At 46.0% G+C, this 22918-nt stretch overlaps 1 protein-coding gene across 2 annotated transcripts; it reads left to right on the plus strand.

The window, feature by feature from the left end:
* Positions 1-846: 846 nt before the first annotated feature.
* LOC119453474 (sodium-dependent glucose transporter 1A-like) lies at positions 847-21735 on the plus strand. Of its 2 annotated transcripts, XM_037715509.2 has the most exons (5): positions 847-1030; positions 5007-5100; positions 6743-6869; positions 8541-8699; positions 20626-21735. In XM_037715509.2, exons 1-5 carry the CDS (start codon positions 960-962, stop codon positions 21669-21671), a joined length of 1497 nt encoding a protein of 498 aa, XP_037571437.1. In that variant the 5' UTR covers positions 847-959; the 3' UTR covers positions 21672-21735. The 2 variants fall into 2 exon arrangements, with proteins under 2 accessions (XP_037571437.1, XP_049524122.1); XM_049668165.1 differs by lacking the exons at positions 5007-5100; positions 6743-6869 and having other exon boundaries at positions 878-1030.
* The last annotated feature ends 1183 nt before the right edge of the window (positions 21736-22918 follow it).

The following is a 22918-nucleotide window of genomic DNA, read 5'->3' on the forward strand; positions in this document are numbered from 1 at the left end:
GGAACCAAATGCCCGGTTCTGTTGGTGAAATGCCACTGTGAGATTTTGCAGCGGCGCTCCAGTGCTTTTGTGTACATGTACCGAACTACAATATACGAGCACATCTGTAAGTTTACTGTATGCTGCTTCTCTATTCTGTACCATTTCTTTTTTCCTTTGTATTTGTACTTTTATCCTACTCCTGGAATAGCTCTGAATATATTGCACTGCAGTGTTCGAAAATAATAAATAAATAAATGTGTAATTTTTCATGTAATACTCATTACCTTAAACAAGGATTCTCATCAGACAACATCAAAACCTGTGGCGCTTGTTGCTCTTCGTAAAGTAGCAACTTGTATACAGACACAACCCATGCTCACTCATTTATAGCATGCTTAGGCAGCAGCGCTTTCCCTATGTCTCTTTCACTTAGTTAGATTGAAAATGTTGTCAAAAGATTACGTTAGCTCATGGTTCTTAACATTTTATATGATCGTTATAGCTTTCCTCGATATCTCTCGAGGCTTGCGGTACGATTTCCTGCACTCTACGGCCCTGAAAAGGCAGAACGTGATCACCCTACCTCTGCTTGATTAGTTCCTGTCATGCTCATACCGCGGTGACATCAAGCCCCTAGACAGGTGATTCCTGTTCGAAGGTCTGTCAGTGCAGAACTTTGCCGAATTGTCTTTTCTCTTCCTGTTTTGCATTTGCTACAAGTCTCCTTTTATGGCTTCCTTTTGTGGTTTTATTCCCGCTGAGCTAGCCCTCTCCGGCAAATCATTGCACTCTGTTGAATTCCACCAGCGGATGACGAATCCTTTTTGTTCTGTTCGCTGCACACAGCTGCTCTACTGGCGAAGTTTTTCCGACAGCGCGTGTTGTTCCGCATGTGTTGCGTCTGCCCCCGCCTGTCTGCATGGTTTCTGGTGGGCTCCTCTCGTCGGATTGTAGGCTGATCCATTCCGTGGCTAAATATGAGTACAAGTCCACAAAGAGACCGCGCTGATGTACGTTACCAGCCACAGCCGACCACTGTCGGCGATAGGTAAGCCTTCTCCCGTCTTTTGAAGCAGCCAACTGTAAAGACAAAGTGACTCGACGCACGTTTTTCTTAACCCATTAGCACCCAGTGTACGTTTGTAAGTGCAGCACAATTTTGATTTGTAAATAATGAAATAAGAAACATACTCTTTTTTCCTTCTGCTGCCAGTCTTCCAACAAAGTTCCTGCAAAGACTACCACGTTGTAGTTTTTCTCACCTGCATAATGTCTTCGATGTATTCATTGTCAAAATTAATAGAGTGCTGGACTTTGCAAGTACTTCTATTGGCGCAGCTTATTTTTTATCATGCTTAGTATATGCTTCGCGAAGCAAGTGTTTTGTGTAACATTGGGGGAAAATAATGTCGTCATTTATGAATTGCTGACATTGCATGTACAATGCACCTTTACAGTGTCAAATGTAAAACGAATGCAGGTGTACTTTATAAAGTACGCTGGGCCTATGTGTATGCAAGAAGGGTTCGCTTGTTCTCAACGCACATTTAGCCATATTTCTTAAACGTATATTTCGTGGATAAAAACAATTTCAAATATTGTTGCACGTGTAGAGAGATAATAACAATCATATCTACATAGGTATTTTTTCTGCCGGTAACTTTAATACCACTGACAATATTGACAATGCTTTAGTCTTCACATTCAATAAAGTACACACAATGTTACAGTAAATACAGATAAATGAAAACAATTCGCATATTTTGTGAAGATTTTTCGAAGTAGGGTTGATTATGGACGATTGCATTTTAATTACACACCGGGAAAAAACGGAAAATGACAAGTAAGATTTATACGCGTATAGTATAATTCAGCGCCAGAAGATAGCAGCTCTGGCATTAAAATAGGGCAACTCGCATACGGGAAACAGATGCGGGCCTTATCTCATGATAGGTCAGCAAATTCCAACAGGAAGATCACCAAGCAAGTCATGCAACAGGATTATGATGCAATCAATTGAATACCATTGCGAGAGACGCCGCCTTTATACTATATGTTCCAACCTTCATAGAAACGACCACTGCATGTTCTATTTGTGCAGTCCTGCGTCTGTTGTAGTATATCACGTGTTCATCTGTATCAAATATTATATTAGGATCGCGTGACTCCTTGAAAACGACATCAAAGCTACCCTGTTACCTGGTGAAATCATGTTACACACTTGAAGAGTACAAGCACCTTCCAAACAAGGGATAATACCGACTAAAATGGTAATTTTGCCATCAGAAGGCTAAAATAGTCTGTATAAACTTTCATTTGATTGTTCAAAATAAGGCTGTTCGTTTTTAAGAAGTTACAATCTCTAGCGTAACTTTGAAGACCTGCATTGCGTATTGCTCGCATTAAGAGCCAGCGTACTCTATAAAGCACACGATTGTACCATTAGAAGTAACAACGTGCAATTCATAAAACTTTCACAATGTAGTTACAGTGTCAAAAGACCATTGCGTAACAAATATCAATAAAATTTCTCTGGTAGTCTTTTTTTTTACTTTTTTTCGAGAGCCTTGATGGGTCAAAGTAACTTTTTGACTGCTGATAGTCTTTTACTCCGACAAATGCTGGTGCAAGCGATAGCCTGGCCTCCTGTCCTGTTTACTGAAATCAGAGCTCCATTTTCCAAAATGTGTGTGGCACGAAACAAGCACCCTAGTTATCGCGTTTCAAAACACCTGCACACGCGGGACACGTGACTGCTAGAAGCTGATAACGCGGATGTTAGTACGCGTATAGTTGCAGTGTTGCCATCTGCTCCTGCCAAATAACAGGTCAGAATGTTGACACCACGAATGGTCTGTGCTGTTCCGCCCTTTCAACCAATTTAGTACTTGAATATTCGCCATTTTTTTTCTTGAACGTCAGCTTGAGGCGAAGCAGCAGCATTTAAAAAATTAGGTTGGCCGTGGGTTCGAGCAGTTTTTGCATGAATTTTATAACACCTTTTATACTTGCGTAAAAAGAAACTTATCCCCTTACTACGATATCATCATCGTCATCATCATCATCATTATCATTATCATCATCATCACCACCCTATATTTAGGACGAAGGCCTCTCCCTGCAATCTCCAATTACCCCTGTCTTGCGCTAGCTGATTCCAATTTGCACCTGAAAATTTCCTAACTTCATCAACTCATCTGGTTTTCTGCCGTCCTTGACTGCGCTTCCCTTCTCTTGGTATCCATTCTGTAACCCTAATGGTCCACCCGTTATCCATCCTACGCATTACATGGCCTGCCCAGCTCCATTTCTTCCGCTTAATGTCAACTAGAATATCGGCTATCCCCGTTTGTTCTCTGACCCGCACCGCTCTCTTCCTGTCTCTTAACGTTAGGCCTGCCTAACATTTTTCGTTCCATCGCTCTTTGTGCGGTCCTTAACTTGTTCTCGAACTTCTTTGTTAACCTCAAAGTTTCTGCCCCGTATGTTAGCACCGGTTGAATGCAATGATTGTACTCTTTTCTTTTCAACGACAGTGGTAAGCTGCCAGTGAGGATTTGGCGATGCCTGCCGTATGCCTATACCGCGATATACCCATACCCCATACGATACAAACATGATAGAACAAATCATTGGACCTAGTAGAATCAAAAGACAAGCAAATCTGACCTATTTATGCGCAATAGGTGTCATATCTATCAATGAAATACATAGCGATGATAACGGTGGAAATAATTCTTGTATTGTTTTTTATTTAAAGACTATGCCAGCAGCTTGTCACACAACACGAGAAAGTCCATAAATAAACTGGGTATATGGAGAATTTATACATTTGCATTCACTGCACAAAAAATACCAAGCTGTTTGCTTTTTGTGAACCCACGGCAATGTTTTAAGCTTGAAAGACATTCAGCCTGTTCTGCGAGAAAAGCGTTAATTGCCGTATCTACATGATACAGCGTTCAGTTATGGCTTGTGTTGTGAAAGTGTGCAAATATTTGTTCCCTCGCGAGTGAAAAAAAATTGGTGGCAAAATATAATGTTTTCACAGTCTATACTGTGGCGTCTCAACTGTCACACATTTGCTTAACTAAGCAAGCGCTATCACCAAGAACATAAGCACAAAGCTTGAGTTAATTCTGGGTATTGCTTTGTCAAAGGCATGGTTCAATTCTTGGTAGGCTTTAAATGCCCCGCAACTTCGTTTTATTTTCTTGAAGTTCTTTCAAGTCGTTTCTCAGCGCTTCCTTAGTACTTCGTATCTCACACATTTCATTGCTACTTTATTAATGCCAGGTCTCTCACACTGTACTTTTTAGCCATAGACATTTTATTGATACGTATTTAGCTTATTCCAAGCACTTATGAAAAGGAACTGGCATATTCACCTGTTCAGTACAGAACTATCCCCCACTCCTCACTTCGTTCACTGAAATTACGAAGCGCAGAGCTAATAACGATCATGAACCGCAACTTTAGCGTATACAAAATAAAGTTGAAGACTCATACAATACGAAATTTTCTCGGGAATGTTCTGCTGTGTACGCGCTAAATCAGCGAGTATGTATACTGCCTTCCCGGAAAATGCTTCGCAAAAACGCTCGAGGGCATAAACTTTCACGTTTTTAAACAGCGGAGCTGTTTAAGCCGGCCGTAAGTCCGTGATGCGTCGGAAAAAATGCGGGCCGATCCTGGCGGTAGTGCAGTAAGGCTCCAAGCGCAATGGCACATACCTCTGTGAAATAGCGAAGCTGAGCCTGGCTAAGTCTAGCTAAGCATGGTTGGGACTACTTAAGCTTAGCCGGTCATCGATTGCCAATCAGCAGGTAATCGATAATCGATCAATAATCAATAAATTTCGGAAAATGCTGGGGATGACTTGGCAATGATGAGCCTAGCCCAATAACCAGGACTAGCTAGGTAGGTACCCATCAGTTTCGCTATCTCTTTAGCATTGTGCCTCCAGTGCAAGCTACGCAATTTTTTAGCGCCGTATTGCAGTAATGGTTTCGTTGATTCTACAGCGATGAAGCTTCCGAAACGATATGGAGTTCCCGAAGGGCATTCTTGCTCAACGTGGGTCGAACATGCAACGTGAGCCTCGGTAACCTAGGAATGGTATGCATCCTATTCGTCTTAATGTGTAATCGTATCCTCCTGATCTCAGGAGACGTATTTTACCGAAAAGAGGTGGATGAACATTCCCAGTTAACTGCTCTTCAAGATTCTGTCTATATCGGCCACAACACGTAGATTTATTTTACGCGCCAGCGTTTCAGATGTGTTGGTCATCCGGGTCGTGACGAGTCGATTATGTGTCAGGTGTGAATCTTGCTGATCTTGATCGCGTGATAAAATATGTATATATATATATATATCTTTTTTTTTATTTCCGAAGGCTGAAGCCTCCTCGAATATATCTCCTCGAGTTAACTCTCCTCGAATATATCGGCAGCATCAGCTACAGAACAGCAGTTTATGTGAGGCTGCAGCGTTTAGGGCAGGTTTGTCAACAGCTTGATGGCGGGTTGTCAGCAATGATATTGCTGTTGTGGCCTGTCCGGTCATACTGCTTGTGGGACATGATCTGGTAAATCTGGGAAATGAGCACGAAGACCTGTTCCACGGTGCGTTATTAAGCCACACATCGGTAAATTTTATTTATATGTTTGTCATTTAGTATTATTTATGTGGAATTATCCTTAAACATTAACGACGTTATCAACTTTTTCTGAACAGCTAGCGCACAGAATTTCGGCGACACGTGCTTTTAGTCTGCTTTTATTGCGATAGCAATTATATGGGCACTCAAAAGCAGATTTCTGCCGTCGGCGTCGCCGTCGCCGTCGCCGTCGCCGTGAGGTTCCGTATGACGTCAATGGAGATGAAATTGTCGCCGCGCGCCGAACGCTGTATGTGCGAGTGAAAGGGAGCGAGGGACGCGTGCTTTCACGGGGAGTGAACGCACGGCGGAGAACAAACGCGCGTTCTGCGCTGTGCTCCCTTAAGGGCTGCAGAAGTAGGCGTCTCTTTCCTCCTCTACAATCACCATATATGTAGAGTAAACGCACCTTCTTCCGACGCGCGAAAGGCCGTGGGGGAGGGAAGGGAGGCGACGTTTAGCTGCGGCACCAAGTGCCTATTTATATCAGAGGATCCGGCAACCGTCACCAACGCTGCACGCATTTTGAGCGAACGCGGGCAAAACGCCGACGGCGTCGACAACAGTTCTGCGTGTTGCCGGTGCTGCTGCATGTCCAAGTTTATACAGCTGATAAAGCTACTATCATTACTCCGTATAGCTCTCTACACATTTGCTATCGCAATTGATGCTTCGCCTTTCAGGTGAAACTGCGACAACTTTTTTAGTTTATGGAGACTCATAGTGTTTTCAAAATAATACAATATTTTAACCTAAATGGGCCAACAAGTACAGTTGCCGTAATTAAAGAAAGAATGGGACCATGACGTGTTTCTTTCATGGCGAGAGGGAAGGCTTAGTGCGTTACGCCATATTTTTATTCGAAGTGTGCAGCAGAGATGTGTGACAGCGGTTCACGAAGAAGTAGAGGTGCAGACAAAAGATGCTCACTGGTTGCAGCGCTTACAATTATTTAACAACAGTTATGTGATGCTTAACATGCAAAACAATTAACTGAGGTATATCTTGCCAGCATTGTGTTTACTTGCCTATGAAATAAGAGCTGTTTGATCTCGTGCACATACAGCGCACTTATATTTTGTTGGCGACATTTATTAGGGTCTCATAGTTGCCCTCAGTGGTGTGGCGCTGCTTGATCTTGGAGAAATATACGGCAGCAGCATATCAGCCATCTCTCAAATGATTACGACACGTTGTGTCGGGGGCCTGCTTGGATCTCTTATCGGTAAGTACAGCCGGCATCAGTAAAAATACCGGACATAAAGGTAAACACATTTCCCCCGTTTTTTTGTCCCAGTTTGGTGTCGCATTGTTTGGGACGAGTCCTTACATGTAGAGCTGGCATCACTAATGTAGTTTCATTGTTCTTTTTTTTTTCTTTTCTGGGACTATTTTCACATGCATGTTGTGCCTCCTAAATTTAACATTCAATGATTACAGAATCCCTGCCCACGCATTTAGAGCCTGACGTGGGAATTTTCCTGAGAACTCCATGAGTATATTGCCTAGAACATGTTCTAGATTCTGCGGCCGTCACAGTTCACCGCGAGAAACGAGCATGGAGGCTATCGGCGAATCAATGGGGTAGAGAAATGTGCAGTCAAGCGCCCCGCAGGAAAGCGTCGTCGTCACTCAGTGCCCTTCTATGAGTGCACAAAAATATCGTAAACATTCAAAGCGCTCGCAGTTTCTTTTTTTTTTCTTTTACGTTGCGATACACACTTGCCCTAATGAATAGTGTTGGGCATATAAATATATATAGTATGGGGCCGTATATGCCTGTGTTGTGTATGAATTCAAGCAGTGATTTGTGGAATCTACTGTCGCTTACCTGGCGCGCTTGCAGTTTTGCATATATGCGTATGTACATATATCCATACTCAATGCCAGTTTGCTTTTTTTATAGCTTGATGCACTGATTTTACGTTATTACCTCCGACCGACCGACCCACCAACCGACTGTTACGCGTTGTAGTTAACGGCTGTGGAATAATTTTGACCGCCTATAGTATTTGAACCTGCACCAAAATTTAAGGACGTGAGCGTCTTTCCATTCATGCTACGTTAGATTGCGGTAAACGTGGCCCGGAGTCGTACATGCGGTGTAGTTCTCAACAGAAGGTAGTCATAGCCACCACGAAGAGGTTTCACCGCTTGTGTAAATGTTTTATCTTTTAAGGAAGGAAAAACACCTTTCCATTTGTTGCATGCTGACGTGCACAATGTTAGAGTTGCATGAGTATAACACGTCACGCAATTGTTTGTGTGCAGGAACACGACAAGTAAGTCGTCATGTCATCGCCGTCACACTATATATCGCCGTCGCCTTGCGGCTGTCGTTGTGCACAATTAAGCTCTCCTCACTCACACAATTGCTCGCCCTACACAAGCATAACGTATACATCAATTATTTGTTTAATGTTGTCGGATCATTTCACGGGAACTTGCTTTTTTATATATTTCTCCTATATGTGCTTGCCAGTGCGTTTGTCGTGTTCGTTATTGTATGTCTTACTTTTTTTCTTTTTTTGCCGAAGTGTTCAGTAATGTCATTTATATCGTTTACCAGACAGAAATGTTAGTGGTTTGGAGCAGCCTGTTTATTAGAAAGTAGTGTGCCATCTGTTTCTGCTGCTGCATGGGTGGCTGGAGCAGTGTCAAGAAGCGAGATAGCATGCTTTTCCGTCTAGCTGCCAAAATATTTGTCGCAAAGTGTATTTTTCTGCGAACATAATACAAGTGATTGTAGATTGATGTTCGACCTTCTGATAACGTTTTGCAGGTATCCAAATGATGCTGGATAACCAAATACTTGGAATATTCTCCGCATAACATTAATCTCTACAGCGCATGTAATCTGCATTTTTTTTTTCCTGTTATACGGCCATTTTTACAGGAGGGAAGCTGTACGACAAGTACAACACGCAGGTGATATCGATCGTCATGATGTCCTTGACCTGCTTGACTGTGCTCATGATTCCGATCAGCGGGTACTTGGCGCTGGCGCATGTCATGGTGTTCTTCGAAGGGTTCAGCCTTGGTGCATTTGGCACAGGTGAGTTTAATGGAATGCTGCGTTCAATCCGCATGGAAATAATATAGGGCTAGCTGGTTCATGTTAATTTTTAGCACGTACTTACAGAAGAAAAAGTGACTAACAACAGTTTTTTTTTTTACTATTTTGCCATACGCGGTCTTGATTACAGCTGTAAAAAAGATATTCGTTCTTTGCCATGCAAATCAGTGTGCCTTCCTGTATTACTTACGTTGTGCTTTCAGGTCAGCGCGTTCTCAAAACATTCCGCATAGACCACGGGTCTCGAATTTATGCCGTACCGTGATTTATGGGTCACATATACTTGGCATCTGATTTGTACTAAGGCTGTACTCTGAAGGAGCAGTAGATTTTAATGAAGAGAAGGGAAGAGAGGTCGGCTTGGAGAGCGTGTCTCTAGCCTGCTACTCCTCACTGGGGTAAGGGGACGTGGGAGATACAGGGAGAGTAGGTGGCCGGTGATTATGGTATGGTACAATGAGCTAGTATATACACATTGTCCTAATACGCGGATGTGCGCTTTAGACGCACCACACGCAGGACTAGTCTTGTCCACACAAAACGTTATCGTGCAAACACATTTTGCACTGTCTTCACGTCTCAAACGACCTGCTTTCGCAGGTCCTAGAGACGACCGTGTAAGCCAGTCTCACATAGAAACTTCGAGAGTGATGTTAAGGTGCGTTTTACGTGGTAAATTTTTCTCGACGCTCCCGAAAACTTTCCTTCCGAAAAGGGGCGGTAGTCCAAACAGTCAACACTAAACTTAATGTTGCTTCGGTGCGTTATGCGGAACTCTACACTTGAGTACTGGACCAATGCTGATCGACGACACAGGCGACTGCACAAATGGCACCCAGAAATGAAGTTCCGCATGCCTCATAAACTGAAGATGAGCATAACAAGTATGTTACACCGGATTCGTCTTGGTGTTGCACTCACGAGGCGTTATACACATATCATCGGCTGCAGCGACACTGGTCCCAACTGCGATCACTGCCCAGTGCCAGGAACACTTGAGCACTTATTTTGCTCATGCCCAGCGTACGCGCGAGAACGGCAGAACCTCATGTCTACTATTCAACGAGTGACTAAAAGACCAATATCTGACGAGATTGTATTAGGTCCTTGGCCTGACGCCAACAGCGCAGCTGTCGTCATCGAAGCGACTTCAAGTCACTGGACTCGATGCACGACTCTAGTATGACCTCAACGTGATGGACATGTGTATACGCACCTCCTGATCTTATCATCATCATTCATCGCTCTTTTTAACCCCTCCCCCCTTCTCCAGTGTAGAGTAGGAGGCCAGAGCAAACTAACGCTCAAGCCGACCTCTCTGCCTATCTGCAAATAAACCTCTCTCTATCTCTCTCTCTAAACTTAATGTCCTTCGTTCGGCCGCATATTGAGCGCACACGCAAAGTACGCGGTCTGTTGTATCGGGAGTGTGGCAGACGCTACAGTCATGGTCCCGTTCTCGTACAATCTTGTGAATGTATCAGCGATTGTATGCCACACCGAGCCTTAATCGATGAATGATTGTTTCCTGGCCTCTCCGCAGCCGAAGTGGAAGCCGGAATCGCAAACCAGCGTCGTCTGTGTAAAATTTCAAAGCAGATCGGGGATGCTTGTTTGTTAATGAAGATGACCACATGGGCCGCACTCACCCTTCGGGTATCGTCCCTAGAACCCTTATATATCCCCCGCAGGGGCGTCTGCGTAAGCAGGCGTTTGGTGTGTTGCGACACCACGTACCCGAGCACACGAGGGTTGGACCCTCCCGCGTCTAACCGTGCGCGGCTTAGCCGTGTCCGGGGAAAAGAGGATCCTGGGGGTTGAGCCAATGCTGAGTGCTTGGACCTTTATGGCCCCTTGGCGGAGGCAACACACCCCTTTGGCCTCGGCTTCACGTAGACGGCACCCCCGGACTGACCCACCCGGGGGAAATCGGTGGTCGCCTTTTCCTATCCCCCTCTCCAACCTTTTGCTTTCCTGTCTTCTTTCTTTAACTATCTTATCATCTCTTCTCTTCTGTCACTTCCTCATTTTCATAGGCGGCTTGGGTTAACCTTGTGTATGTGCCCTCCCTTGGGTATAATATATTAGGTTATAGTGGCAATGTACGGTTGGCGCCTGCAGCCTTACGCGTTAAGCACTGCAGCGTCCCCTAGTTGGGCTCCGTGGTGGGTGGCCGCCATTGCCGCCGAAATAAAACAAACCGTTATGGGAACACCAGCATTTTCCCGCCTACTTGATCGTCACCCTCTAAAGAGGGGACGCACCGATGAACTTAGCCTGTATTCCAACCGACCAAAAGAAATCTATCCGAAATACCATGTTGTACACAGCGAAAATGCTTCAAAACCGGCCAGATCCATTTCTCCATTCATAGTTGCGAAATCTTTGACGGAAGCTTTAGGCTCAGGTTACAAAGTGATCAAAATGGCTAGCGGAGACCTTCTTCTTGAGGTCCCTCAGAAACAACAGTACGAGAAACTCGGCAACCTTGTGACTTTCGGCAACATACCAATTTCTGTATCACCACACCGATTAATGAATAGCTCACGTGGAGTCGTATCAGAAGCAGACCTCCTAGAATTATCAGAAGCAGAACTCCTGGAAGGGTGGAAAGATCAAAATGTCACCAATGTAAAACGTATCATCATCAGACGGGACAACAAAGAAATCCCCACCAAACATCTTGTCCTCACATTTGGATCTAGCGTTCTGCCTGAAACCATCGAAACAGGATACATTAAGTTAACTGTTCAACCATATGTCCCTAACCCTAGACGGTGCTTCCAATGCCAAAGATTTGGCCATGGCTCACAGAGCTGTCGTGGTCAAATAACTTGTGCAAGGTGTGGAGTACAGGGCCACTCCTGCGACAACTGTACTGGCACTCCTCACTGTGTGAACTGCAGTGGTGACCACGCATCCTACTCACGTTTCTGTCCAAACTGGAAAAAAGAAAAGGACATAATCACCCTAAAAGTAAAAGAAAATATTTCTTTCAAGGAAGCCCGTAAGAGGTGCTCACTTTTCCACAACACATCTTATGCTGATGCGGCGCGTCGGGGGGCAGCGTCGCAGCGGCCACTGCCACCTGCCCAGCCCGCACACAGCGAGCTGCCGCTTGTGGCCCCTGCCCCCTGGGTGGAAGGTGCTAAGCCTACCCCACCCAACCAGCAAACAAGCCCGGTTACTCTAGGGTTACCGGCACCACAACAGTCCACGGCGGCATCCTGCTCTTCGCGTAGCGAACCGGCAGGACCGCCAGCAGCGCCCACGGTGGGTGCAGTCAAGGCTGCCTCACCCTCTCCGGCCCCTGCTGCCGCTGGCAACAGCCGGCGCAGCTCAGGCCCAAAGACAGCCCCATCAACCTCCGGGCTGGTGGGCGCAAAGGTCTCGTCCTTCGCGGCGAGACTTTCTCGCGAAATTTCTCGCTCGCAAGAGCGCGTGTCCGGCGCCCCACATGAGGCAATGGACACTACACCCATCCCGACGGCGCACCAAGCGCCTAAGGAGCGGCGAGGCTCCCTGGACCGCTTCAGAAAGGACAAATCCCGCGTTACAGGGCCCGGAAAGGGCTCTGTAATCTAAAGCAATATTTCCTTTTCTAGTACACACAGCACCAATTTACTTTCATTATGGATACACAAATCATACAATGGAACGTCAGAGGTCTTCTTAGGAACCTCGACGATGTCCAAGAACTTCTCCACGAACACAACCCAAAAGTGCTGTGTGTACAGGAAACTCACTTAAAATCGACACATACAAACTTTCTCCGACAGTATGTTACGTTTCGTAAAGATCGTGATGATGCCCTCGCATCATCAGGCGGTGTTGCCATCGTAATCCACAAAAGCATAGCATGTCAACGTTTGCGGCTACAAACGCCCCTCGAAGCAATGGCAGTTCGACTTGTTCTCTTAAACAGACTCATCACCATTTGCTCGCTTTACATACCCCCACATTACCAACTACACAAACATGGATTTCAGTCATTTATAGACGAATTGCCAGAACCTTATCTTGTTCTTGGCGATTTCAATGCGCACAGCGGTCTGTGGGGCGACTCTCGCATTGATGCACGAGGCCGTCTAATTGAGGACTTTCTTTTCTCATCCGGTGCATGTCTGCTAAATAAAAAAGCAGCCACATATTATTGTCTCGCAAATAAAACCTTTTCCTCCATAGATCTGAGCATAGCTTCTCCATCCATACTACCTGAACTTGAATGGGAAGTTATAAAAAACCCTTATGGGAGCGACCATTTCCCAATACTGCTGAGAACACCAAGACAATACGAATCTCCACCACACGCCCCCAGTGGAAGGTCGATGCAGCGGACTGGAAGAAATTCCAAACACTTACCAGTACGCTCTCGTGGGCTGACATTTCATTGCTCGGAATTGACGGATTGACGGTGCCGTCGAATATCTTACTAATTTCATAATTGATGCAGCTCTTAAGTGTATTCCCCAAACAAGTGGACTTTCCAGCAAACACCGTGTTCCGTGGTGGAATGAACAATGCCGGAACGCACGTAGGCAGCAGAACAAAGCATGGAGGCAGCTTCGCGATTCTCCTACTGCTGAAAACCTCGTCAATTTCAAGAAAATCAAACCCCAAGGTAGGAGAACACGCAGACAAGCCAGGAGAGATAGCTGGCAAACATTCTTATCAAGCATAAATTCATACACGGATGAGGCCAAGGTTTGGAACAGGGTCAATAGAGTAAGAGGACGACAAACACATCCGCCTCCCCTGGTACATACGCAGGGAGATAGCCTGGAGGACCAAGCGAACCATTTGGGTGCACATTTTGAACATGTGTCCAGTTCATCACGCTATTCTCCAGCATTCACAAAATACAAAGCAGCAATAGAAAAACAAAAACTAGACCGAAAGAGCACTGGGAACGGACCATATAACCTACCTTTCTCCCTAGCAGAGCTGCAAGCATCACTCACCTGTTGCAAACAATCTGCCCCAGGCTCTGACCGCATACTCTACGAAATGTTGAAAAACTTGTCCTCTGAAACAAAGAAAACCCTTCTCTGCCTGTACGACTCTATATGGACCTCCGGCGAGATCCCCTCTGCCTGGAAAGAGGCCATAGTAATCCCTATCCTGAAGCAGGGCAAGGATCCATCGTCCGTATCGAGTTATCGGCCCATAGCTCTAACAAGCTGCATCTGCAAAGTCTTTGAGAAGATGATAAACCGCCGTCTGATACATTTCCTAGAATCAAACAAGCTGCTTGACCCATACCAGTGTGGATTCCGCGACGGCCGATCCACCACTGACCATCTGATACGCCTAGAGGCTCAGATTCGTGAGGCTTTTGTCCACAAGCAATTCTTCCTGTCTGTTTTCCTTGATATGCAAAAAGCATACGACACCACGTGGCGATTCGGAATACTAAGAGACCTCGCACACTTTGGAATACGTGGCATTATGCTGAATATCATTGAAAGTTATCTGTCCAACCGCAGATTCCGTGTTCGTGTGGGTAATGCCCTATCAAGACCATATGTGCAGGAAACTGGAGTACCACAGGGTGGTGTGCTTAGTTGCACCCTTTTTATCATAAAAATGAACTCTTTGCGTCTGTCCATCCCACGCAACATATTTTATTCAGTATATGTCGACGATGTACAGATAGGCTTCACGTCATGTAACCTTGCAATCTGTGAGCGGCAGGTTCAGCTTGGACTGAACAAACTGTCTAAGTGGGCAGACGAGAATGGTTTTCGGCTTAACCCACAAAAGTCCACATGCGTCCTCTTCTCCAGGAAGAGAGGTCTGCACCCTGATCCCAACATCGAGATACAGGGTGAGGGTCTACCTGTAAAAACTGAACACAAATTCCTAGGCCTAATTCTGGACGCGAAGTTAACGTTTATCCCACATCTAAAGTATTTAAGAAACAAGTGCCTGAAGACAATGAGCATCTTGAAAGTGTTGTCTCGCACTATGTGGGGTAGTGACACAAGATGTCTATTGAATCTCTATAAGAGCCTCATTCGATCACGTATAGACTACGGTTCCATCATATATCACTCTGCGACGCCGAGCGCCTTGAAGATGTTAGACCCTGTCCACCATCTGGGTATCCGCCTCTCTACGGGTGCGTTCAAAACAAGCCCCGTAGAAAGCCTTTATGCCGAATCAAATGAATGGTCGCTACATCTACAGAGAACTTACTTATCCTTTGTATATTTCCTAAAAGTGAACTCAGACAATACGCACCCTGCCTACACAAGTATAAACGATCTGTCCAGTGCCCAAACCTTTCTGAACCGCCCTTCCGTGAGAAAGCCCTACGCACTGCGAGTAAGAAGTCTTGCCGAAGAAATGGATGTGTCGCTCCATGAGCACGATGTCATGCCCCCTCCTGTAGAGCTGCCGCCATGGCAGTGGCAGCTGATTGACTGTGATCTGTCCTTCATTGAGGTCACAAAGCATGCGCCGGTCGCACATATCCGTATGCACTTCCTCGAATTGCAGCACAAATACTCTTGTCCAGAATATTTTACTGACGCTTCAAAGTCACACGCTGGCGTGTCTTACGCGGCGGTTGGTCCGTCCTTTTCTGCTGCGGGAGTTCTACACCCAAACACAACCATCTTTACAGCGGAGGCCTACGCCATCCTGGCGGCGGTTAAACACATCAAACGGTTAGACATACCCAAGGCAATCATCTTTACTGACTCTTTATCCGTGTTGAAATGTTTAAAAACTCTCAGTAGGCACAGAAACCCCGTCATTATAGCTCTTTATTCCATAATTTGCACCGCGTATGCATCTAAGCAACAAATTGTGCTGTGCTGGGTGCCAGGGCACCGCGAGATCGAAGGGAATGAGTTGGCCGACAAGCTAGCCACATCTGCTCATACAGACGCTGCCACTTCGCCCATAGCCGTCCCTGTAATGGACCTAAAGTCATTTATCAAGAAAAAGGTCAGAGCCTACTGGCAACGTCTGTGGGACAGAGAAACGAACAACAAACTACATACTATCAAGCCTCATCTCGCTCATTGGCCGTCAGAATCGAAAACACGCTACACACAGGTTACACTTTGCAGACTCAGGATAGGACACACATACAGTACACACGCATACTTATTGTCCGGTGGCGATCGGCCTGTCTGTGACGAATGTGGCGAGCCACTCAGTGTACTTCATGTCCTCTTACAGTGCCCTGAGTTGGAGCCTCAGAGGAAAAAACATTTTCCATTACCATCACGGCTAAATCTCCCATTACATCCTTCTATGTTTTTGGGCAATGAACCTCTTTTTAAATATCAATCACTTCTCGCGTTTTTAAAGGGCATATATAATTTTCGTGTTATCTATCCAGGTGACGTGTAGCACGGCCTCTCTGCAGAGGCCGGTGCTGCAGTATCTTATTAAATAAAGCACATGCCTCATGGTCTTTGTCCACAAAGGCCTTCGGTAGGCATCGTGCTACTTTTATATCCTTAATTTTAACACCATGACCACTTCTCATACATTCACGACCCACAGATCACTCCACACGTCACTACCATAATCCTATTCGATGTATGTTTTACGCTTATATACCGCGATTTGTTCTTAGGCCCCTTTACAGCCACATAGCATCCTATCATCGGAACTCACCGATCATCGCAAACATACCATTCATTGCCTTGGCGCTCTTTGGCCACATTTGGCCGTTGCGCCACAAAACACCAAATATCATCATCATCAACCCTTATATATTAAAATACGGAATTGGAATGTTTCGACATTCCGTACAATTAAAGAAGGGCTAGAATAATATCTTCGCGGAGCATTAGATCCATTACGTTGAAAATTGTATTCGTTAACGTTGTTTCTTTGGTACTAGCGATCAAAGCTTATTAACGACTTTTTGGTTGTCAAGATATTCTTCATTTTGTGATTACAATTTGATGTTTCTCAACTGTATTGTGAAGCAGGTCAGATCAAATGCATGAACACCATAACACGTTTTACTCATATCCTATTAGATTATGCACAATCAGCCACACAACTCTGCAGGCGCGCAGCCCTCCCATTTATGTGCGCATACGCCAGCGGTAAGCATGCGCCGGCAGAGACAAGACTGGACAGCCGAGTGCGTTAGGCGTCGGCGAGGCGGCATCCTACAATTTTTGTATCAATTTATTGCTGGTAACGCAACAACAGGCAAGGGCAAAGAGAGACGATACCACAAGCGCTTATGACATCGCCCGTCTGAAATTGACGGTAACGTTCTGCCTTTATTTTTTTATTTTTTTAAGCCCGTGAGTCTTGCATCAGCGAACTTTTGGTGGGACTATCGTGTTGCTAGTTGAATTTCCTCTAAGCGGGTGGAGACGTCCGCTGTTTGCGACGTTTCTTTCCTATGCTTGACGTTTCCTTTTGGGTCGGCTTTTTTGAGTGGTATTATTCAGTGCAGAGTGATTCACTTTTGTTCAAGTTGGCACCTGCGCCGTTCTTGCATTTTTAATGCGTCTTTACGCGAATAAAATTTATGTTGCGAGTACAACAATTGTAACGTCGACCTTCATCGTCTTTGTATGTCGCGCTATCCTCAATTTTATACAGAATCCTTAAATACAGAATTTCTCAATTTAATTTGTTTTTTTTTTTTAATTTTCTTCTGCTGCATGGAATGTAAGTTTGTCGCCTCAGAAACAAACTTTGAATAGGAAATGGGTAGTAGAAAAAATACCCTTTTTAGCCTTTTTTTGCTTAGCTCATACAATGAATCGAATTGCCTTCACGCAGAGGCCGTATTCATGATAACGGCAAATTTCGGATAGCTTTTGCTAATATTGTGTATTCAAATGTCTCTGCAGTTTACAGTTTTAACCAACCGCACTTATGTACATCATCATGTATTATTATGAGCACTTCTCTAGTATGTTGCGAAGCACCCTTATTATTATTATTATTATTATTATTATTATCATTATTACTATTATTATGATTATTATTATTAGTAGTAGTAGTAGTAGTAGTATTTAGACAGACATAAACAGCACAAACAGAAAAAGAGAAGTGGGCTAGCAATTGTCATGCAAAAGGATCGATACCATGCCAAGGATCTCTCATGAAAAGGAGAGCAAAATAAAAGGTAAGACATAAAAGAAAGGAAAAATGAAGAGAAAAGCGCATGACAACAACTCACATCGCACGCAGAGCACAAGCATTGGAGATGAGAGTCTAGTACCGTGGTTGAGAAGAATTACAGCACAGCTCTGTGAGCCTCCTATCGAGTTGAAGTGGAAGCTTTCCGAAAGAAGGCATCATTAAGTGCAGTTCGCGCAAAATTAAGTTGCTAGAACTTGAATGAATGACTGCTTTATTTCAGCTTCTTGCATAGGGCATGCACAACAACTCGAGTTGACGAGAAAAAAGGCATCTTCACGACCGCTTGAGAGGCCTCGCCTTTCATGCGGTCGTGAAGGAACTTGCTCAGCAACACACAGCGACAACTGTAAAAAGATTGGCATTCTCACAGCAAGTGTTTGGTTGTTTTTCTGTAGTGTCCGCAAGCCAGGCACGAAGGGCGTGGGCGCACGTCCTAGTCGGTAAAGGCAACGTGGGACATTAATTACACACCCGATACGGAACTTGAACGCAGACCTACTGCGGCGAGTTAAAGCACGGCTAGAGATTGATACAGGGTACGATCCCTTGGCGACACGTTCATCTAGGTGTGAGCGCTGCAGGTGGTGACGTGTAAGCAGTTGAGTGTCGTCGAATTTGCATAAAGTATCATCAGTGAAGTTATGCAAGATTGTGCGCTGACATCGTTAGAGCATGAGCTGCCTCGTTTTTTAAATACCAATGTATCCACAGAAACATTCCTGTTTTACGTCAGACGCCATTTGATGGGTGATCTTGCGTAATTCACCTAAAACAGATGAGTCAACCTGCTGAGAGCGCCACGGGAGTCGCTTAGAATAAAGACCTTTCACAATTTCGGTTTTGTAGCGCTAGCTACACTGGCCTAGCCAAGCCCGTTTCGTGCGGCACATCAAGAGCCGTGCTGCGCTTGCGCAAGGATCAGTGGTGTCACACGGCTTGCGCACCGGAGCCACCGGAGCCGGCACCTTTCGCGCACTCCGCCGCCGCCGCGCGCGACTCACCGCCGCCGGTCTGCGCATTCCAGAGGAGTGACGTGGTAGCCGTGGTAGCCGTGGTAGACGCACTGGCGCCGGCGCGCGCTCGCTGTGCAGTCGCCGTCTGACACTGCGCTGGAGCCGCTGCGCTTCTGACTGGCGTTTGCCAGTGTGGTATAGCCATGGAGAAGGAGAGCGCAAATGCTGCTCAACAGCGCAGAAGAACGGAGAAGCTTGACTCATCGGATCCCGAAGTAGTTGCCTGGCAATTAGCGGTTGAGCGTAGGAGACAACCAGGAAAGCTAAGAATAATCAGCTGAACCTTTGCTAACGCTACGTATATCCTGGCATAGCCGAGCTAAGCCACTGCAACTTTTTTTTGATAATACGCTTTAGCACTATATTAGTGAATAATAATTCTGCAGGTGTCGAAGATGCCGTATAATGTATTCGAATAAGACGCTGTGCTTTAGGCTCTGCGAAATAAAGCGCGGCAGTTGTACTGCCTTCGTGAACAGCGGCAAATTATACAGTGAGACGCCTCTATACTTGTTCGTTCTAAATCACTGCATTTTGAAAACTGGGTTCTCTTTGGAGACTTCAGATCAATTTGGTGTTCGTTGAATCAGGACATCTGACCACTTTCGTGTCATCAAATTAGACTATTTGAGGCCTCCTAGTGCACCTAGGACACAACAAAGGCTTGGACATGAAGCTTAGAGCCTTCGAACGAAAACGACGCACCAAGTTCACGTAGACTTCTGTACGGAACAGTAATACCGCGTGATTAGCGTAAAAATGCCGAAATGAAACACAGTTGCGCTAGTTCAAACTGCGCGCGCCTAAAGCCGAACCTGTAAGTGCGGGTTTTTTTTTTTCGCGATGACCTTGAAAGAAACGTGGCGTCTAGTCAAGTGGTTACAAAAAAATCACGTGACCTTCTCTGAGCGAGCTCACGGCGAAGAGAACGAGAGGCGCGCGCTGAAACCACGTGACCTTCTCTGAGCGAGGGGCGGGTGGAGAGGGCGTGCACACGCAAAAAAAGTGTTGCGTCCATGGGGGAAAGAAACATGGTTGCGTCGATGAGGTCACGCGGCGGTATAGTTATGGCGACAGTCGACTGCGAACCTAGAGAGATACCGATAGAGGACAGTCGCTAATGGCTTAGCGGATTGCGAGGTAGCCCTCGGAAGTATACGCTACGGCCGAGGATGCTCGCCAAGCGAAAAACAAGGAGCGACGTGCGAAGTGGTGTGCAAGGCGTTCGACCGCGAGTGCTGCTTTCCACTGCAGAGAAGATGCAACGTAAATACGACTGACCTCTTAGATCGTATAACTTAATGCATTACCAAGTGTGCAGCAGGCTTTCACCTCCACGTGTTACAGGAGTGTAACATGCTGCCGACTTTTTTGTTTTTTTTTCTTTTTTTTGGCAGCGAAGTGTATTCGCCGATCCCAGAGATAATGCAGTCTAAAAATATGAGTCGATCCCGAAGGTAGTGCAGTCTAAACAACAAACGACACGGTACACTAATGAACCCAGACGACCTTGTCTTTCTTTGATGTCAACCGCTGTCGACTCGCCTATTTTGTTCATGTATTTTGTTTGCTATAACCCTATCCAACGACTACGGCCCTAAAGGTATAATTGGTGAAGAAATAGAATATATTTTTTATTTATATTCATGTTTTTGGTGAGTGGAAGGTGGGGCCCCGTTATCATAGTCCAAGTAATGTTTGTATGAGTGATTAAATAGCACTGAAACGACGGACTGACTATCACTCTTTGCCTCCAGGTGCGACCGTGTGGATCATGAAGATGTGGCCCCAAAACTCGAGCCCCGCTCTGCAAGCTTTTCACCTAGCCTTCGGCGTCGGCTGCCTCCTGGCGCCCCTCGTTGGGCGGCCTTTTCTGTCTACGCCAAGCAACGGCTCTGCCAATTGGACGATACCGAGTATTAACGTGACCTCGAACGACACCGACGTTGCGCCAATCGATCTTGTGGAAAGTGTGAACGAAACAGCGGCTGATGACGGTCACAGCAAAGTGCACTACGCCTTTGCAATAGCCAGCGGCTTCCAATTATTTCTAGTAAGTTCCATGGTTGTACTCTACTTTATCGACGGCGCCAGCTTCAAGACCCAGAGGACAAACGTCGCGGATGACGCGGCTTTGGACTTGCAAGAATTGACTGACAGCAGACGCTTCTCCCGTATAGCGCTTACATTGCTGTGCGCATACGGGTGCGTCTACGTAGCCATTGAGGTCACGACGTCACAGATGTTGCCAACGTTCGCCGTAAAATGTGACTTGCACTTCTCAAAGCCACTCGCGTCTGAGCTGGTGGCCGCTTACTTTTTCTGCTTCGCCGCCAGTCGTCTTGCCGCCGCGCTAGTAACAATCAAGGTGTCGGCCTTCCACGTGCTGGTTGTCTCCCACGTCGCCTTGGTCATCACGGCTACTGTGTTACTGGGATGGGGCTCCAGCAACGCCATCGCACTGTGGGCTGCAAGCGCCCTTGCGGGCATTGCTCAGGGACCCTTAAACGCAGCAATGACGGCTTGGGTTGCGGCGCATATCAACATCAGCAACAAGATGATGTCGCTTGTGGTGGTTACGGCGGGCATTGGCTCTCTCTCGCCGCCACTTCTCGTGGGGCAGTTCATGGACACCAGCCCGAACGTGTTCTCGTACGTGTGCTTCGGAGCGGTGATGTTAGCTGTGGCTATATTTATCGGCACGTGCATATACCTAAGAAAGAAGCCCAGGAAGAACGCTAGAGAAGATCTTGTCGTGAAGGTCGCTGACGACAGCCCTGATGACGGGGCACCTTGTGTCTAGGAGATCTTTGTGTTCTGGCCTGCAGTGAAGACTTTCTTCTTAAATTAGGGTAGTAAATGATTTTATAACTACTCCGGGTGCGCCACGTTGGCTTAAAAGAATTCATAAAATATCAGCTCACCGCATTAAAAGACAAATGAGATGTCCTGCATCGACGTACAGTTATCTATTGTTGGAATATTTGTTTGAATTGACCGTGAAGCGGCCCTGAAACTACTTTTTATTGAAGTCTAGAAATGCATTTTAAATTAAAATAGAACTTTCTTGAAATATTTCGCAGCAAAAAGTACTCCAATGCGTTCAGCAGAAGCGGAGTTGTTGGCAATCAAAGATTTCCTTTGATCCCCTTCGCGGTGCTCTCACTCCTTCTTCAATGCCTTGCCCAGCGAAAGCTACGGCGGACCGGGGCGGTGCCCACAACGCTCCGCGTACTGAACGTCACCGTGGCTCGCAGTTAAAATTTGATTTTGAATGTTCACGAAGACGCCACTATACTTCCCATTTTGGCGCCTACGACAGGCCAAGCTCGGAGGCTATCCCTCAACTTACGGTTGAGTTCACGGTGTCTCATCCCTTTGCTGTGCTACAGTGTACTAGGTAGCGATGAGCTGCTGTGTTTTCTCGCACCTAGTGGCAATTGGCACATTTCATTTCGCACTTAAACGCCGTCTTCATATTCGCTCGTGCGGGCTCGTCGGCAGCGCACACATCGGGTAAGCGATAGATGCCGCACTGTGGACTCGCGTTGAAAATATTCCGAACGTAACGAGCTTCGATCATGATGGCGACACACTTCGAAGGTGTGCGACTTGGGATGCCGACGACCTGTTGGCGCTCAGGTCGGCTATCTGATAACCTAAAGTTTAACTAAAATGTCGTCCAACGAGAAAATCCCAAACCGGTGGATTCGCGGTACGGCAAGGCAGGCGTGCAAACAAGTATAACAAGATGGACAACCCAGAAGTGTTTGTGTGCTCCTTCTGGCTCTACTCTTATCCGCGTTTTGTACGCAAGCCTTCAAGTATACCATGAATCCCGACTGTCTCGTTCAACTTTCAGTCGTTCATAATACGTGGCCTCTCAACGCACGCGTCGTCTTTTAGACATCTTTATTATAAGTGCGACAGCATTACACTAACTTTGCGGGTATCCGGCTGACGAAAAATGTGGACCGATCTCGACGGCAGTGAAGTCTAATACAGCGTCTAAGGTCGCTGAATGTCTCGAGGAAATAATGGGAGAAACTG

Source organism: Dermacentor silvarum, chromosome 5 (assembly GCF_013339745.2).
Source record: "Dermacentor silvarum isolate Dsil-2018 chromosome 5, BIME_Dsil_1.4, whole genome shotgun sequence".
NCBI classification, from domain to species: domain Eukaryota; kingdom Metazoa; phylum Arthropoda; class Arachnida; order Ixodida; family Ixodidae; genus Dermacentor; species Dermacentor silvarum.

Excerpts from the sequence above, each read along its gene's own strand:
- LOC119453474 (XM_037715509.2), top strand. The coding sequence starts at position 960 with ATGAGTACAAGTCCACAAAGAGACCGCGCTGATGTACGTTACCAGCCA. Across the intron at positions 5,101-6,742 it reads GCCTCGGTAACCTAGGAATG|GGTCTCATAGTTGCCCTCAG; the intron begins GTATGCATCCTA and ends GACATTTATTAG. Across the intron at positions 6,870-8,540 it reads CCTGCTTGGATCTCTTATCG|GAGGGAAGCTGTACGACAAG; the intron begins GTAAGTACAGCC and ends CCATTTTTACAG.